General features: G+C 41.8%; 1 protein-coding gene across 2 annotated transcripts in view; it reads right to left on the bottom strand.

Moving 5' to 3' along the window:
* znf532 (zinc finger protein 532) overlaps nt 1-19,968 on the bottom strand; it is a 39,774-nt gene that overhangs the window by 12,565 nt on the left and 7,241 nt on the right. For both annotated transcript variants that reach the window (XM_031826130.1, XM_031826131.1), the window contains 6 exons: nt 8,703-9,876; nt 8,070-8,465; nt 1,421-1,669; nt 982-1,211; nt 682-845; nt 174-502 (listed from right to left, as the gene is read on the bottom strand). In XM_031826130.1, the coding sequence (XP_031681990.1) occupies nt 174-502; nt 682-845; nt 982-1,211; nt 1,421-1,669; nt 8,070-8,465; nt 8,703-9,851 (2,517 nt within the window). In that variant the 5' untranslated portion in view covers nt 9,852-9,876. The remainder of the gene's footprint in view (nt 1-173; nt 503-681; nt 846-981; nt 1,212-1,420; nt 1,670-8,069; nt 8,466-8,702; nt 9,877-19,968) is intronic.

Genomic DNA, 19,968 nt, shown 5'->3' with positions numbered 1-19,968 from the left:
ATTCAAAAGGGAGTGATGGATGGAGTGTAAAAGGGAGTGTTGATTAGAAGTGGTGACACAGTGGGTGTGACTCACAGAAATACACAATAGACAAGGGAAGTTTAAAAAGAACAAGAAAAACAATCACTCAACACCCGCTTATAGACATAGACACAGTAACCACACATACACACCTGTCCGCTGGACTCTGGCGCCTGCTGATAGTGCATTGCTAGAGAGTTCTCATCCAGGAACATCTCACTGCACTCTAAACACTTCAGGCTGGTTCTGCAGAGCCGGGACACATCCTCATCCAGGGGCATGGCAGCAACCGGAGGGGCGTTGGAGGGGGCACAGATCACCGCTGCCTGGGCCTGAGTACCAGCACCCTTCCCTGGGTAGTGGCCGGTGGAGCTGTAGGTAGATCCAGCGGTGGTGGTGGAGGATAGCGGAGGTGATGTAGTGATCATCTGGTCTGTAGGGATGGGCTTGAGGATGAGGTGGGAACACTGCATAACCACCCCTTTGAGGAGAAGAGAAGAAGAGACAAGGTTAGAAGAGGAGAGGAGAGGAGACAAAAGGAGAAGAAAAGAGGAAAGTACAAGAGGAGATAAGAGGTTTTTATTAGTCTCAATTTAGAAGCATTGCAGAGTATCAACGGCAGTGAACGCTTTAGGTATTTCATATATGAAGAAAAGTCACCTTTGTCTTTGTGTCCCCGGGCGTGGGAGAGCAGACTGCACTTGTTGTAGAAGACCAGGTTCTTGACACAGTGGTTGCAGGTGACCTCGATGCGGACACTGCGGCGGTCGTAATGCTGGCTCAGGCTTCTCTCCAGGGCAAACGAGTCACCGCACTCCAGGCACCTGAAAATAATAATATAAATGAATGTACATTCATTCGAACATGTATATTATATACACTGCATTTCAAGAAGCCCACGGACACTGTATAAAATAGGAAGAAACAATTAAAATGCTATATAGCTAGCTAGCATTTTACCTATAGCCGCGGGAGGGTAGGGAGATACAGGCGGCCGAGGGGGGGCTGAGGTTGGGGACGTAGACTGGGACGGGGTTGATGCTGCTCAGGACCTTATTGAAGGCCTCCACTACAGAACTCTGGGAGCTGGCTAACACCTGGACTCTAGAGACACCCTTCTTCTGGGCCTGGGCAGCCAGCAGGGCTTGCTTCACCGGCTGCTGCCCCTGGGGCTTGGAGCTGGACAGCACCTGGTGAAACGAACAGACATTCAAGGAGTTACTGAATGAAATGTTAGGGATTTATTGTTGTTATTAATCTATTGAGTTATTTATTTATTAGAATTATTCCTCATGTTTATTTCATTATTACTGTATGACGTTATATTTTGTTGTCTATAGCATGTTAGCATAGAAGATTAGTTCTGATGTACAAAATGAGGTATCTTAATAAACCAAACCTGGTGGAGCTCAGACACAGAGGTGGTCTTGGTCAGGGGGAGTAGGTTGAGGTTGGTGAGGTGGACAGTCTTTGGCACAGTGAGTTTGGCGTTTGCCAGGCTGGATGCGGGCACCATGACGGTCTGCTGTTGTTGTTGATGGATGGCGTTGGCAGCTTTGAGGATGGCGCTGCTGGCACTCTGTACCGACGCAGCAGGGATCACTGTGGCTTTGACCATGGTGTTGTTGGCCAGCTTTAGGTTAATGACCTGAATAGGGGGAGGAGAGGATGGGAAATACAATTGTATTCACACAGTGAATACAGTGAATAAGGCATAACAATAACATATAAATAACATGGCTTGGCCTCCCGGGTGGCGCAGTGGTTAAGGGCGCTGTACTGCAGCGCCAGCTGTGCCATCAGAGACTCTGGGTTCGCGCCCAGGCTCTGTTGTAACCAGCCGTGACCGGGAGCTCCGTGGGTTAGCCGGTAGGGATATCCTTGTCTCATCGTACTCCTGTGGCGGGCCGGGCGCAGTGCACGCTAACCAAGGTTGCCAGGTGCACGGTGTTTCCTCTGACACATTGGTGCGGCTGGCTTCCGGGTTGGATGCTCGCTGTGTTAAGAAGCAGTGCGGTTGTGTATCGGAGGACGTCTCTCCCGAGCCCGTACGGGAGTTGTAGCGATGAGACAAGATAGTAGCTACTAAAAACAATTGGATACCACGAAATTGGGGAGAAAGCGGGGTAAAAAAATAAAAAAATAAAAAATAATAACATGGCTATATACAGGGAGTACCAGTACAGAGTGGATGTGCAGGGGTAAGAGGTAATAACATGGCTATATACAGGGAGTACCAGTACAGAGTCGATGTGCAGGGGTAAGAGGTAATAACATGGCTATATACAGGGAGTACCAGTACCGAGTGGATGTGCAGGGGTAAGAGGTAATAACATGGCTATATACAGGGAGTACCGGTACCGAGTGGATGTGCAGGGGTAAGAGGTAATAACATGGCTATATACAGGGAGTACCAGTACAGAGTCGATGTGCAGGGGTAAGAGGTAATAACATGGCTATATACAGGGAGTACCAGTACCGAGTGGATGTGCAGGGGTAAGAGGTAATAACATGGCTATATACAGGGAGTACCAGTACCGAGTGGATGTGCAGGGGTAAGAGGTAATAACATGGCTATATACAGGGAGTACCAGTACAGAGTCGATGTGCAGGGGTAAGAGGTAATAACATGGCTATATACAGGGAGTACCAGTACAGAGTCGATGTGCAGGGGTAAGAGGTAATAACATGGCTATATACAGGGAGTACCAGTACAGAGTCGATGTGCAGGGGTAAGAGGTAATAACATGGCTATATACAGGGAGTACCAGTACCGAGTGGATGTGCAGGGGTAAGAGGTAATAACATGGCTATATACAGGGAGTACCAGTACAGAGTCGATGTGCAGGGGTAAGAGGTAATAACATGACTATATACAGGGAGTGCCAGTACTGAGTCGATGTGCAGGGGTAAGAGGTAATAACATGGCTATATACAGGGAGTACCAGTACCGAGTGGATGTGCAGGGGTAAGAGGTAATTGACGTACACTACCGTTCAAAAGTTTGGGGTCACTTAGAAATGTCCTTGTTTTCCATGAAAACATACATGAAATGAGTTGCAAAGTGAATAGGAAATATAGTCAAAATGTTGACAAGGTTATAAATAATGACTTTTAATTGAAATAATAATTGTGACCTTCAAACTTTGCTTTCGTCAAAGAATCCTCCATTTGCAGCAATTACAGCCTTGCAGACCTTTGGCATTCTAGTTGTCAATTTGTTGAGGTAATCTGAAAAGATTTCACCCCATGCTTCCTGAAGCACCTCCCACAAGTTGGGTTGGCTTGAGGGGCACTTCTTATGTACCATACGGTCAAGCTGCTCCCACAACACCGGTTGAGATCCGGTGACTGTGCTGGCCACTCCATTATAGACAGAATACCAGCTGACTGCTTCTTCCCTAAATAGTTCTTGCATAGTTTGGAGCTGTGCTTTGGGTAATTGTCCTGTTGTAGGAGGAAATTGGCTCCAAATAAGCCCTTTTCCACAGGGTATGGCATGGCGTTGCAAAATGGAGTGATAGCCTTCCTTCTTAAAGATCCCTTTTTACTCCATACAAATCTCCCACTTTACCACCACCAAAGCACCCCCAGACCATCACAATGCCTCCACCATGCTTTACAGATGGCATCAAGCACTCCTTCAGCATCTTTTCATTTTTTCTGCGTCTCACGAATGTTATTCTTTGTGATCCAAACCTCTCAAACTTAGATTTGTCTGTCCATAACACTTTTTTCCAATCTTCCTCTGTCCAGTGTCTGTGTTCTTTTGCCCATCTTAATATTTTATTGGCCAGTCTGAGATATGGCTTTTTCTTTGCAACTCTGTCTAGAAGGCCAGCATCCCGGAGACGCCTCTTCACTGTTGACGTTGAGACTGGTGTTTCGCAGGTACTATTTAATGAAGCTGCCAGTTGTGGTCTTGTAAGGCGTCTATTTCTCAAACTAGACACTCTAATGTACTTGTCCTCTTGCTCAGTTGTGTACCGGGGCCGCCCACTCCTCTTTCTATTCTGGTTAGAGACAGTTTGTGCTGTTCTGTGAAGGGAGTAGTACACAGCGTTGTATGAGATCTTCAGTTTCTTGGCAATTTCTCGCATGGAATAGCCTTCATTTCTCAGAACAAGAATAGACTGACCAGTATCAGAAGAAAGTTATTTGTTTCTGACAATTTGAGCCTGTAATCAAACCCACAAATGCCGATGCTCAAGAAAAAATCAACTAGTCTAAAGAAGGCCAGTTGTATTGCTTCTTTAATTAGAACAACAGTTTTCAGCTGTGCTAACATTGCCATTGAGTTCAATCTTTTGTTTCATCAGACCAGAGAATCTTGTTTCTCATGTTCTAAGAGTATTTAGGTGCCTTTTGTCAAACAATCTTTATTTAACTAGGCAAGACAGTTAAGAACAAATTCTTATTTACAATGTCGGCCTAGGAACAGTGGGTTACCTGCCTTGTTTAGGGGAAGAACGACAGATTTTTATCTTGTCAAGTCTGGGATTCAATCTAGCAACCTTGCGGTTACTGGTCCAACGCTCTAACCACTACGCTACCTGCCACCCCAATCATGTGTCTTTCACTGAGGAATGGCTTCCGTCTTGCCACTCCACCATAAAGTCCTGATTGGTGGAATGCTGCAGAGATGGTTGTCCTTCTGGAAGGTTCTCCCATATCCACATAGAAACTCTGGAGCTCTGTCAGAGTGACCATTGGAGTGACCATTCTTGGCAACCTCCGTAACCAAGGCCTTTCTCCCCCATTGCTCAGTTTGTCCGGGCGACCAGATCTAGGAAGAGTCTTGGTCATTCCAAACTTCCTCCACTTAAGAATGATGGAGGCCACTGTGTTCTTGGGGACCTTCAATGCTGCAGACATGTTTTGGTACCCTTCCCCTGATCTGCGCCTCGACACAATCCTGTCTCGGAGCTCTAAGGACAATTCCTTTGACCTCATTGCTTGGTTTTTGCTCTGCATGCACTGCCAACTGTGTGACCTTATATAGACAGGTGTGTGCCTTTCCAAATCATGTCAAATCAATGGAATTTACCACAGGTGGACTCCAATCAAATTGTAGAAACATCTCAAGGATGATCAATGGAAACAGGATGCACCTGAGCTCAATTTCGAGTCTCATAGCAAAGGGTTTGAACACTTACAGTTGAAGTCGGAAGTTTACATACACCTTAGCCAAATACATTTAAACTCAGTTTTTTTTTACAATTCCTGACAATCCTAGTAAAAATTCCCTGTCTTAGGTCAGTTAGTATCACCAATTTATTTTAAGAATGTCAGAATAAGAGTAAAGAGATTGATTTATTTCATCTTTTATTTCTTTCATTTCGGGTAGCCTTCCACAAGCTTCACACAATAAGTTTGGTGAATTTTGGCCCATTCCTCCTGACAGAGCTGGTGTAACTGAGTCAGGTTTGTAGGCCTCCTTGCTCGCACACGCTTTTTCAGTTCTGCCCACAAATTTTCTATAGGTTGAGGTAAGGGCTTTGTGACGGCCACTCCAATACCTTGACTTTGCTGTACTTAAGCCATTTTGCCACAACTTTGGAAGTATGCTTGGGGGTCATTGTCCATTTGGAAGACCAATTTGCATCCAAGCTTTAACTTCCTGACTGATGTCTTGAGATGTTGCTTCAATATATCCACATCATTTTCCTATCTCATGATGCCATCTATTTTGTGAAGTGCACCAATCACTCCTGCAGCAAAGCACCCCCACAAAATGATGCTGCCACCCCCGTGCTTCACGGTTGGGATGGTGTTCTTCGGCTTGCAAGCATCCCCCTTTTTCCTCCCTTTTTGTTTCATCAGACCAGAGGACATTTCTCCAAAAAGTACGATCTTTGTCCCCATGTGCAGCTGCAAACCGTAGTCTGGCTTTTTTTTATGGCAGTTTTGGAGCAGTGGCTTCTTTCTTGCTGAGTGGCCTTTCAGATTATGTCGATTTAGGACTCGTTTCACTGTGGATATAGATACTTTTGTACCTGTACCTGTATCCTCCAGCATCTTCACAAGGTCCATTGCTGATGTCCTGGGATTGATTTGCACTTTTCGAACCAAAGTACTTTCATCTCTAGGAGACAGAACGCATCTCCTTCCTGAGCGGTATGACGGCTGCGTGGTCCCATGGTGTTTATACTTGCGTACTGTTGTTTGTACAGATGAACTTGGTACCTTCAGGCGTTTGTCAATTAAGCTATCAGAAGCTTCTAAAGCCATAACATAATTTTCAGGAATTTTCCAAGCTGTTTAAAGGCACAGTCAACTTAGTGTATGTAAACTTCTGACTCACTGGAATTGTGATACAGTGAATTTTAAGGGAAATAATCTGCCTATAAACAATTGTTAGAAAAATGACTTGTGTCATGCACAAAGTAGATGTCCTAACCGACTTGCCAAAACTATAATTTGTTAACAAGAAATTTGTGGAGTGGTTGAAAAACGAGTTTTAATGACTCCAACTTAAGTGTATGTAAACTTCCAACTTCAACTGTATGTATATATATAGAGAGTACTGGTCAAAAGTTTGGACACACCTACTCATTCATGGGTTTTCTTTATTTAAAAAAAACTATTTTCTACATTGTAGAATAATAGTAAAGACATCAAAACTATGAAATAACACATATGGAATCATGTAGCAACCAAAAGTGTTAAACAAATCAAAATATATTTTATATTGGAGATTCTTCAAAGTAGCCACCCTTTGACTTGATGACAGCTTTGCACATTCTTGGCATTCTCTCAACCAGCTTCATGAGGTAATCACCTGGAATGCATTTCAATTAACAGGTGTGCCTTGTTAAAAGTTCATTTGTGGAATTTCTTTCCTTCTTAATGCGTTTGAGTCATTCAGTTGTGTTGAGTCAAGGTAGGGGTGGTAAACAGAAGATAGCCCTATTTGGTAAAAGACCAAGTTCAAACACTCCCATATACCTCCATAATTATTGGGACAGTGAAGCATTGTTTCTTCTTTGGCTTTATACTACAAAATATGAGGTTAAAGTGCAGACTGTCAGATTTAATTTGAGGATATTTTCATCCATATCGGGTGAACCATTTTATTCCGCTAAACTAGCCCCCCCCCCCCCCCCCAATTTAAGAGTGGGGAAGGTTTTCTTTGCAAAATTTCCAAATTACATCTGTTTGACCGGATGTAAGGTAATAGAAAGCTGTGTAAACGACCCAACATGTTTCTGATTAGATTTCAGTTCAGCTTGGATGCATATGGATGTGGTTGAAATACTATCGGCTTTAATGACGCTGATAAAAGACAGCACCTGTCACGTTCTGACCTTAGTTCTTTTGTTATGTCTTTGTTTTAGTATGGTCAGGGCGTGAGTTGGGTGGGTTGTCTATGTTCCTTTTTCTATGATTTGGGATTTCTGTGTTTGGCCTGGTATGGCAGCTGTCATTCGTTGTCCCTGATTGAGAACCATACTTAGGTAGCCTGGTTTCACTTTTGAGTTGTGGGTGATTATTTTCCGTGTCAGTGTTTGTTCCACACGGGACTGTTTCGTTTGTTTCATTTATTCACGTTGTTATTTTGTACTTTTCAGTGTTCTATTAAAAGTAAGCAATATGAACACGCATTGGTTCTCCGATCCTTCCTACTACTCCTCTTCATCAGAAGAGGAGGAGGACAATCGTTACACCACCTCTACAAACTATCCCTAACTGTGCATTTGCATTCTCTCAAGATTCTGAAAGAAAATTCATAGACCTACAGTCAGTGTCCAGATTACAGTTTCCACATTTAATGATGAGTGAGAAAGTTACAGACGCACAAATGTCATACCCCCCCAAAAAATGCAAACCTCCCCTGTTATTGTAATGGCGAGGGGTATGATATTGGTGCACCTATAACTTCCCACACATCATTTTTAATGATTCATTCATTTTAAGTCTGCATTTGAACCTCTTAGTCATTGTTTGATTTCAAATCCAAACTGCTGGAGTGCAGAGCCAAAACAAAACAAAATAGTCACTGTCCCAATACTTACAGAGGGCACTGTACAAAGGAAAAGGTTGGTTACCTGGGAACCCGCCGTCTTGACTGCCGACACAGGGAGGAAAGCAGTGGCCACAGGTTTGATGGTCATCTGCTTGTTGATCTCCATGGCAACACCTGGGGTGGTGGTGGGCAGGGAGGAAGTCCGCGTCGAGTTCGGGGAGGACAGGAAGGAGGAGACCATGATGGAAGACCCTCTCTTCAGGCGTTCAGGGTCTGACTCTACCTGGGCCAACGGCAGCACTCTGGTGACGGTGCGTTTGATCTGGCCAGAGGAGGTCTTAATGGTTTTGATCCGGACCTTTGGGATGACGGGTGTGGACGGGGAGGAGGAGGGGGAACCAGAGCCTCTACTGCTGTCCTCGCTGGTGGTTGGGCTGCCGGGGCCCTCTGGCTGTTTGGACTGCAGCCTCCTGGCCACCTAGGATAGGATAGAATAGGATAGAATAGGATAGGATTAACTTTTTTGTCCCCGGGCAGAAATTTGTCTGGGACTAATCTATTGTGGACAGACTAACATAAAATAACATAAACATAACATAACATAAATGGAGCATCTAACCCTTCCTAGAGGTTAGTCTTAGACACATAGTACTGATGTATACAAGTAGACAGTACAGTAAAACATTTACACACTTGACTTATACACAATCCATACCTCCAGAGCTGAGGGGGACTCCTGGTCTGGGGGCTTCTCCGGGACCAGGTCCCTGGGGCTCTCCCTCTCCTTGGCCTCCTTGGGTGCTTCCCTCTGGGTGTGGATGTCAGGGATGGTGGTAAATGAGTCTCTCTGGGTGGTAGCGGGGGACTCAGAGACTACAGAGTTAGTGGTGTCTGATACTGTGGCTTTCTTAGCACTGAGAGCTGCAATAGCAGCAATGCAGGAGGAAAGTTTGGCTGATGAATTGGCTTGTTTGGCCTGCGAGAGACTGGTGGACACAGCCTGGACACAGGGCTCCCCAGCCTCCCTCCCTGACCCCTCCTGGGTGCGAGGGGCCGTTGTCTCTTTGGCTTTCTCTTCTTCAAGTTTCCTTGATTTAGAGGACTCGTAAAGGTTCAGACTAACGGTGACCAAAGTCTTGTTGTTGTTTTTATCAAGTTTTGATTTGTCGCAGTCTCCATTAGACTTGTTCGCAGGTTTGGCCGTGCTATGGGAGTCTGCCAGTACGGCTTTTGTGGTCAGCTCCTCCTCTCTCTTGGCAGGTGGTTCTGTCAGAGGGTTTGTCCTAAAAAATGGCAGGGCGCTCTGCTTCACCCTGTCCAGAGAGTCATCAACTTCAATCTTATCGTCATCGTCAAACTCCTCAGCGCTGGAAATGGGACTGAACTGGTTAAAAGTAGAGTGGGAGATGAAGTTGGAGGTGATAGCCAATCCAGGATGAGCCTCCACATCTCTCAGAGCCTTTTCGGCTCCGTTGTTCTTACTGTACCGGTCGTTAGGTGACATTGACAGGTACCCGTTATGAAGCCCATTGTGGTTCACCATGGTGGTGGGGTCAGCCTGAACCACCTCCTCTGGTCGTGTGTGTTCTTCACCACCGGCGTCCATTTTGTGGACATTCTTGACGATGACGCTGACGCCCACGTCTGGAGCTCCAGGGGGGGTGTGTGCCTCGTCCTCGTGGGGGACGCTTGGGTGTTTGAGCTGGCCATCATGAGGGTCCTCGTGGGGGACGCTGGGGTGTTTCAGCTGGCCATCGTGGGGGTCCTCGTGGCCTGACTCTATGGCTGTCTTCGGGTCCACCATGTCTGGGATGTCAAAGGCTGCCAGGAGGTCGTCAAAGTCTGGGGTCTTCATATCGCCCATGTTTTTGATGTGATGATGCAAGAACCTGGAAGAGATATAACGAAAAAAATACAACTAGTTAGCTAGTACACAAATTAATACACAAACTCATTAAATCTGAATAATATTGTTAAGACACAAAAGAAGGGTGAGGAGAACGATTAAGCCTCCAGATTCTACCCATAATGCCATTGGAGTGCTAATGTAACAAAGTCATGACAAGCATTCATGGTTTTGACTAGGTGGTATAGAGCTATGACCGGAAGTGACTTTTTCATAGCAGGTTAGGATAACTAATGTAGACAGTTAGAAGAACTAAATGTAGCTAATTTCCCTCCAACTTCGGACACTCTCTAGAGGTTGGATGATTAAATCACCGAGCTCAACAGTACATTTTGGGACTGAAGACACGCTTCTAGCTAGCTGACCACAGATTTTCATTGCAGTTTATGTAAGTTAAGTTAGGTTTTGAGAGTTTTCAATATATATATATATATATATATATTTTCCATCTTGTTTATTTTACAGATTAATCTTATGTTTTGAGAAAGTAGATAACAGCGGCAGGGTAGCCTAGTGGTTAGAGCGTTGGTCTAGTAACCGAAAGGTTGCAAGTTCGAATCCTTGTCAGCACAAGGTACAAATCTGTCGTTCTGCCCCTGAACAGGCAGTTAACCCACTGTTCCTAGGCCGTCATTGAAAATAAGAATTTGTTCTTAACTGACTTGCCTAGTAAAATAGAGGTAAAAATTTAATATACACACACACATTTTGTAGGACACGCTGTATATTGTCAAATTCGACTGCGAGACAGACCACACATCATTTAATGTCCAACTTTTTACCTAAATTATTCATACTTATTTATATGTTAGTATTAAACTATTATCTGCTTTCTCAAAACATAAGATTAATCTGTAAAATAAACAAGACTTTATTTGGTTACAACACTGAAGAAGATGTTGGTGAAGAACCAGGTCTTTTTTTTTACTGAAAGGCTAGCCAACTATCTAGTAAACACTTCGGACACGAGGTTGGTGTCTCTTTTTTGAACAAAATGAAATGGATATATCTTGTAATTGAACAAAATAGTAAGGTGTCCAATAACTGGAGATTGTATCCCTATAATACGGGAGGTTTATCTTTGCTAAACCGCATATCAAAAAGCTGATACAGAAGTAGTAGTATTTCCACTGAAATGTCAAACATGCTAATCACTAACCCAGACATGGTGGACCCGAAGACAGCCATAGAGTCAGGCCACGAGGACCCCCACGATGGCCAGCTGAAACACCCCAGCGTCCCCCACGAGGACCCTCATGATGGCCAGCTCAAACACCCAAGCGTCCCCCACGAGGACCCTCATGATGACCAGCTCAAACACCCAAGCGTCTCCCACGAGGAATCACTAACCCGTTAGCTAACATTTTTACGACACCAATAATCACAAAATATTGATAGCTCGATCACGAGACAACACTGTTGAAGGTAATATATTTCTTAAACGCTGTTGAATACGCCGATAATAAAGGGTGCTACGCTAGCAGGTTAGGATAACTAAATGTAGCAGGTTAGGATAACTAAATGTAGCAGGTTAGGATAACTAAATGTGGCAGGTTAGGATAACTAAATGTAGCAGGTTAGGATAACTAAATGTGGCAGGTTAGGATAACTAAAAGTAGCAGGTTAGGATAACTAAATGTAGCAGGTTAGGATAACTAAATGTGGCAGGTTAGGATAACTAAATGTGGCAGGTTAGGATAACTAAATGTAGCAGGTTAGGATAACTAAATGTAGCAGGTTAGGATAACTAAATGTAGCAGGTTAGGATAACTAAATGTGGCAGGTTAGGATAACTAAATGTAGCAGGTTAGGATAACTAAATGTAGCAGGTTAGGATAACTAAATGTAGCAGGTTAGGATAACTAAATGTGGCAGGTTAGGATAACTAAATGTGGCAGGTTAGGATAACTAAATGTAGCAGGTTAGGATAACTAAATGTAGCAGGTTAGGATAACTAAATGTAGCAGGTTAGGATAACTAAATGTGGCAGGTTAGGATAACTAAATGTAGCAGGTTAGGATAACTAAATGTAGCAGGTTAGGATAACTAAATGTAGCAGGTTAGTATAACTAAATGTAGCAGGTTAGTACAACTAAATGTAGCAGGTTAGTATAACTAAATGTAGCAGGTTAGGATAACTAAATGTAGCAGGTTAGGATAACTAAATGTAGCAGGTTAGTATAACTAAATGTAGCAGGTTAGGATAACTACATGTAGCAGGTTAGTATAACTAAATGTAGCAGGTTAGTATGACTAAATATAGCAGGTTAGGATAACTAAATGTAGATGGTTAGGATAACTAAATGTATCAGGTTAGGATAACTAAATGTAGCAGGTTAGAACTAATGTAGCAGGTTAGTATAACTAAATGTAGCAGGTTAGAACTAACGTAGCAGGTTAGAACTAACGTAGCAGGTTAGAACTAATGTAGCAGGTTAGTATAACTAAATGTAGCAGGTTAGTATGACTAAATATAGCAGGTTAGGATAACTAAATGTAGCAGGTTAGGATAACTAAATGTAGCAGGGTAGGATAACTAAATGTAGCAGGTTAGAACTAATGTAGCAGGTTAGTATAACTAAATGTAGCAGGTTAGAACTAACGTAGCAGGTTAGAACTAACGTAGCAGGTTATAACTAATGTAGCAGGTTAGTATAACTAAATGCAGCAGGTTAGAACTAACATAGCAGGTTATAACTAATGTAGCAGGTTAGAACTAACGTAGCAGGTTAGAACTAACGTAGCAGGTTAGTATAACTAAATGTAGCAGGTTAGAACTAACGTAGCAGGTTAGAACTAATGTAGCAGGTTAGAACTAATGTAGCAGGTTAGGATAACTAAATATAGCAGGTTAGAACTAATGTAGCAGGTTAGTATAACTAAAGTAGCAGGTTAGTATAACTAAAGTAGAAGGTAGGTATAACTAAATGTAGCAGGTTAGTATAACTAAAGTAGCAGGTTAGTATAACTAAAGTAGAAGGTAGGTATAACTAAATGTAGCAGGTTATAACTAACGTAGCAGGTTAGAACTAATGAAGCAGGTTAGAACTAACGTAGCAGGTTAGAACTAACGTAGTAGGTAAGTATAACTAACGTAGCAGGTTAGAACTAACGTAGCAGGTTAGGATAACTAAAGTAGAAGGTTAGTATAACTAAAGTAGAAGGTTAGTATAACTAAAGTAGCAGGTAAGTATAACTAAATGTAGCAGGTTAGAATTAACGTAGAAGGTTAGAACTAACGTAGCAGGTTAGTATAACTAAAGTAGCAGGTTAGTATAACTAAAGTAGCAGGTTAGTATAACTAAATGTAGCAGGTTAGAACTATCGTAGCAGGTTAACCTTTAACTAACGTAGCAGGTTAGTATAACTAAAGTAGCAGGTAAGTATAACTAAATGTAGCAGGTTAGAACTAATGTAGCAGGTTAGAACTAACGTAGCAGGTTAGAACTAACGTAGTAGGTAAGTATAACTAACGTAGCAGGTTAGAACTAACGTAGCAGGTTAGAACTAACGTAGCAGGTTAGAACTAATGTAGCAGGTTAGAACTAACGTAGCAGGTTAGGATAACTAAAGTAGAAGGTTAGTATAACTAAAGTAGAAGGTTAGTATAACTAAAGTAGCAGGTAAGTATAACTAAATGTAGCAGGTTAGAATTAACGTAGAAGGTTAACCTTTAACTAACGTAGCAGGTTAGTATAACTAAAGTAGCAGGTAAGTATAACTAAATGTAGCAGGTTAGAACTAACGTAGCAGGTTAGAACTAATGTAGCAGGTTAGAACTAATGTAGTAGGTTAGTATAACTAATGTAACAAGTTAGTATAACTAATGTAGCAGGTTAGGAGAACTAAATGTAGCGGGTTAGGAGAACTAAATGCAGCAGGTTAGTATAACTAAATGTAGCAGGTTAGAACTAATGTAGCAGGTTAGTATAACTAATGTAGCAAGTTAGTATAACTAATGTAGCAGGTTAGGAGAACTAAATGTAGCGGGTTAGGATAACTAAATGTAGCAGGTTAGGATAACTAAATGTAGCAGGTTAGGATAACTAAATGTGGCAGGTTAGGATAACTAAATGTAGCAGGTTAGGATAACTAAATGTAGCAGGTTAGTATAACTAAATGTAGCAGGTTAGAACTAATGTAGCAGGTTAGTATAACTAAATGTAGCAGGTTAGGATAACTAAATGTAGCAGGTTAGGATAACTAAATGTAGCAGGTTAGTATAACTAAATGTAGCAGGTTAGGATAACTACATGTAGCAGGTTAGTATAACTAAATGTAGCAGGTTAGTATGACTAAATATAGCAGGTTAGGATAACTAAATGTAGATGGTTAGGATAACTAAATGTAGCAGGTTAGGATAACTAAATGTAGCAGGTTAGAACTAATGTAGCAGGTTAGTATAACTAAATGTAGCAGGTTAGAACTAACGTAGCAGGTTAGAACTAACGTAGCAGGTTAGAACTAACGTAGCAGGTTAGAACTAATGTAGCAGGTTAGTATAACTAAATGCAGCAGGTTAGAACTAACGTAGCAGGTTATAACTAATGTAGCAGGTTCGAACTAACGTAGCAGGTTAGAACTAACGTAGCAGATTAGTATAACTAAATGTAGCAGGTTAGAACTAACGTAGCAGGTTAGAACTAATGTAGCAGGTTAGGATAACTAAATATAGCAGGTTAGAACTAACGTAGCAGGTTAGTATAACTAAAGTAGCAGGTTAGTATAACTAAAGTAGAAGGTTAGTATAACTAAAGTAGAAGGTAGGTATAACTAAATGTAGCAGGTTAGTATAACTAAAGTAGCAGGTTAGTATAACTAAAGTAGAAGGTAGGTATAACTAAATGTAGCAGGTTAGAACTAACATAGCAGGTTAGAACTAATGTAGCAGGTTAGGATAACTAAATATAGCAGGTTAGAACTAACATAGCAGGTTAGTATAACTAAAGTAGCAGGTTAGTATAACTAAAGTAGAAGGTAGGTATAACTAAATGTAGCAGGTTAGTATAACTAAAGTAGCAGGTTAGTATAACTAAAGTGGAAGGTAGGTATAACTAAATGTAGCAGGTTAGAACTAATGTAGCAGGTTAGTATAACTAATGTAGCAAGTTAGTATAACTAATGTAGCAGGTTAGGATAACTAAATGTAGCGGGTTAGGATAACTAAATGTAGCAGGTTAGGATAACTAAATGTAGCAGGTTAGGATAACTAAATGTGGCACGTTAGGATAACTAAATGTAGCAGGTTAGGATAACTAAATGTAGCAGGTTAGTATAACTAAATGTAGCAGGTTAGTACAACTAAATGTAGCAGGTTAGTATAACTAAATGTAGCAGGTTAGGATAACTAAATGTAGCAGGTTAGGATAACTAAATGTAGCAGGTTAGTATAACTAAATGTAGCAGGTTAGGATAACTACATGTAGCAGGTTAGTATAACTAAATGTAGCAGGTTAGTATGACTAAATATAGCAGGTTAGGATAACTAAATGTAGATGGTTAGGATAACTAAATGTAGCAGGTTAGGATAACTAAATGTAGCAGGTTAGAACTAATGTAGCAGGTTAGTATAACTAAATGTAGCAGGTTAGAACTAACGTAGCAGGTTAGAACTAACGTAGCAGGTTAGAACTAACGTAGCAGGTTATAACTAATGTAGCAGGTTAGTATAACTAAATGCAGCAGGTTAGAACTAACGTAGCAGGTTATAACTAATGTAGCAGGTTCGAACTAACGTAGCAGGTTAGAACTAACGTAGCAGATTAGTATAACTAAATGTAGCAGGTTAGAACTAACGTAGCAGGTTAGAACTAATGTAGCAGGTTAGGATAACTAAATATAGCAGGTTAGAACTAACGTAGCAGGTTAGTATAACTAAAGTAGCAGGTTAGTATAACTAAAGTAGAAGGTAGGTATAACTAAATGTAGCAGGTTAGTATAACTAAAGTAGCAGGTTAGTATAACTAAAGTAGAAGGTAGGTATAACTAAATGTAGCAGGTTAGAACTAACGTAGCAGGTTAGAACTAATGTAGCAGGTTAGGATAACTAAATATAGCAGGTTAGAACTAACATAGCAGGTTAGTATAACTAAAGTAGCAGGTTAGTATAACTAAAGTAGAAGGTAGGTATAACTAAATGTAGCAGGTTAGTATAACTAAAGTAGCAGGTTAGTATAACTAAAGTGGAAGGTAGGTATAACTAAATGTAGCAGGTTAGAACTAACGAAGCAGGTTAGAACTAACGTAGCAGGTTAGAACTAACGTAGCAGGTTAGTATAACTAAATGCAGCAGGTAAGAACTAACGTAGCAGGTAAGTATAACTAAATGTAGCAGGTTAGAACTAACTTAGCAGGTTAGAACTAACGTAGCAGGTAAGAACTAACGTAGCAGGTTAGAACTAACGAAGCAGGTTAGAACTAACGTAGCAGGTTAGAACTAACGTAGCAGGTTAGTATAACTAAATGCAGCAGGTTAGAACTAACGTAGCAGGTAAGTATAACTAATGTAGCAGGTTAGGAGAACTAAATGTAGCGGGTTAGGAGAACTAAACGTAGCAGGTTAGGATAAATAGGTTAATTTATTTATTTTCATTATTAGAGTGGAAACTTGAGTTTCTTGTCAATATAATGGATAATCTGTGGTTATAAGGATAATTTAATGGTAGCCTATAAGTACCTGGAACGAATTGCAAAAATCGCTGAAGTTGGAGACTTTTATCTCCCTCACCAACTTCAAACATCTGCTATCTGAGCAGTTAACTGATCGCTGCAGCTGTACATAGTCTATCGGTAAATAGCCCACCCATTTTTACCTACCTCATCCCCATACTGTTTTTATTTATCTACTTTTCTGCTCTTTTGCACACCAATATCTCTACCTGTACATGACCATCTGATCATTTATCACTCCAGTGTTATTAATCTGCAAAATTGTAATTATTCGCCTACCTCCTCATGCCTTTTGCACACAATGTATATAGACTCCCCTTTTTTTTCTCTACTGTGTTATTGACTTGTTAATTGTTTACTCCATGTGTAACTCTGTGTTGTCTGTTCACACTGCTATGCTTTATCTTGGCCAGGTCGCAGTTGCAAATGAGAACTTGTTCTCAACTAGCCTACCTGGTTAAATAAAGGTGAAATGAAAATAAATTAAAAAACCTGTCGGCCTTCAACTTGAGATACTCAATGAGAGGGGGCAGCACTGAGCTAGTCTGCAACGCCACTTCCTGGACTAGCTCAAACTACACATGTTAATGTTTCTATGGCTGCATTTAGGCAGGCAGCAGAATTCAGATCTTTGTTTCACAAATTGTGGGTGGCAGGTAGCCTAGAAGTTAAGAATGCTGGGCCAGTAACCGAAATGTCGCTGGTTTGAATCCCAGAGCTGGCAAGGTGGAAAAATCTGCTGTTCTGTCCTTGAGCAAGGCAGTTTAACCCAACCTGGGGAGCAGTTGTTGGTGGTTAATGCGGAAGACACATTTCGGTTGAAGGCATTCAGTTGTGCAACTGACTAGGTATCCCCTTTCCCTTCTCTTTTGCGATTCCTGTATGCCACATCTTCAATTTAAGCCTAGAAGAGGATGTGTGTCCTCAGGCCTGGAGGGAGGCAAAGGTCATTCTGCTGACCGCTACTGAAGAACAGCAAAGCACCCTTTAATGGTTCAAAAAGCCAACCAATCAGCCCGTTACCGGTGTGTTTGACAAAAATAGAATAGTTATTTTAAAGAAAACTCAGTAACAACAGACTTTCAGCATGCTTATAGGGAAGGGCACTCAACATGCCCAGCACTGACACAAATGACTGATGATTGGCTAAAATAAATGTATAATAAGAAGATTGTGGGAGCTGTTTTGTTAGACTTCAGTCAGTCTTTGATATCATTCATCATAACCTATTGATGAAAAAACTTAGGTGTTAAGGATTTACATCCTCTGCCTTTTCATGTATTGAGAGTTACCTATATAATAGAACACAGTTACTTATCAAATCAAATGAAAGTTTATTTGTCGCTTACTTACAGGCTCTAACCAATGGTGCGAAATGGGAGCCTCTGCTACAACCACAAACAAATTTGGTTGAGTGTGGTGTACCGCAGGACAGCTGGCTTGGGCCCATTGACCTTGAATAAAGCCTTGTGTGTCTATGCACGCTGACGACTCAACAGTATAGATGTCATCCATGATAGTAAAATAAATAACACTCAACATAGAGCTCCAGTCAGTTTTAGAATGGATAACTAGCAATAGGCTGGTGCTACATTTAAAAAATAACTACAAGCATTGTTTTTGTGACAAATCACTCGCTCAACCCTAAACCTCATCTGGATCTATACTGAATAATGTGGCTATTGAGCAAGTTGAGGAGACTAAACTGCTGGGTGTAACCCTAGATAGCAAGCCATCATGGTCAAAATATAGAGACTCAATGGTTGCTAAAATGGAAGGAGGTCTGTCCATGATAAGGTGTTGCTCTGCTTTCTTGACATCTAAATCAACCAGGCAGGTTCTACAGGCCCTAGTTTTGTCGCACCTAGACTACTGCCCAGCTGTGTGGTCAGATGCGGCAAAGGAGGACATAAGTAAATTGCAGTTGGTCCAGAACAGAGCTGTACACGGAGGGCGAATGTCAGTGGTATGCATGTCAATCTTTCCTGGCTCAAAGTTGAGTAGATATATATACTGCAGAGATAGCCTGCAGAGTTCTGTCTTACTATCCAGGTCTGTACCCAAACAATTTGAGCTTCTACTTTTAAGAATCCACCTTTCCAGAAACAAGTCTCTCACTGTTGCCGCTTGCTATACCTTCTGCCCCCAGCTGTGCCCTAGATGGGGGGCAATCAATTCACATATGGTGTATACGTGAATTGATTGCCCCCCATCTATCTTCAGAGCTCGTGCTGTTAGGTGACCTAAACTGGGACATGCTTAACACCCCGGGCATCCTACAATCTAAGCTTGATGCCCTCAATCTCACACAAATGATCAATGAACCTACCAGGTACAACCCCAAATCTGTAAACACGGGTACCCTCATAGATATCATCCTAACCAACCTGCCCTCCAAATACACCTCTGCTGTCTTCAACCAGGATCTCAGTGATCATTGCCTGCATCTGTAATGGGTCTGCGGTCAAACAATCACTCCTCATCACTGTCAAACGCTCCCTAAAAGCCTTCAGCGAGCAGGCCTTTCTAATCGCCCTGGCCCGGGTATCCCGGAAGAGCAGTTGGAGGCCACGGAAGGAGAGTTGTATTGCATTGAAGCTCGTCTGGAGGTTAGTTTACACAGTGTCCAAAGAATGGCCAGAAGTATACAAAATTGTGTCGTCTACGTTGAGGTGGATCAGAGAATCACCAGCAGCAAGAGCGACATCATTGATGTATACAGAGAAAAGAGTCGGCCTGAGAATTGAACCCTGTGGCACCCCCATAGAGCCTGCCAGAGGTCTGGACAGCAGGCCCCCGATTTGACACACTGAACTCTGTCTGAGAAGTAGTTGGTGAACCAGGCGAAAGCAGTTATTTGAGAAACCAAGGCTGTTGAGTCTGCCGATAAGAATGTGGTGATTGATAGAGTCGAAAGCCTTGGCCAGGTCGATGAATACAGCTGCACAGTATTGTCTGTTATCGATGGCGGATATGATATCGCTCCATTCCGTTTCTTTTTCATCCTAAAAAAACTCCCCAGTCTTTATTGATAACACACATACACCTAACATGATACAGCCACCACTATGCTTGAAAATATGGAGAGTGGTACTCAGTAATGTGTTATATTGTATTTCCACCAAACATAACACTTTGTATTTAGGACAAAAAGTGAATTGCTTTTCAATATTACTTTAGTGCCTTGTTGCAAACAGGATGCATGTTTTGGAATATTTTTTATTCTGTACAGGCTTCCTTCTTTTCCCCTCGGTCAATTAGGTTAGTATTGTGGTTGTGGTTAGTATTGTGGAGTAACTACAATATTGTAGTTACTCCTCAGTTTTCTCCTATCACATCCATTAGTCACCATTGGCCTCACTGTGAAATCCCTGAGTGGTTTCCTTTCTCTCCGGGCAACCGAGTT

Source organism: Oncorhynchus kisutch, linkage group LG6 (assembly GCF_002021735.2).
Source record: "Oncorhynchus kisutch isolate 150728-3 linkage group LG6, Okis_V2, whole genome shotgun sequence".
NCBI lineage: Eukaryota > Metazoa > Chordata > Actinopteri > Salmoniformes > Salmonidae > Oncorhynchus > Oncorhynchus kisutch.
The sequence above is the reverse complement of the archived record's forward strand: the minus strand, read 5'-3'. Positions and strand labels throughout refer to the sequence as shown.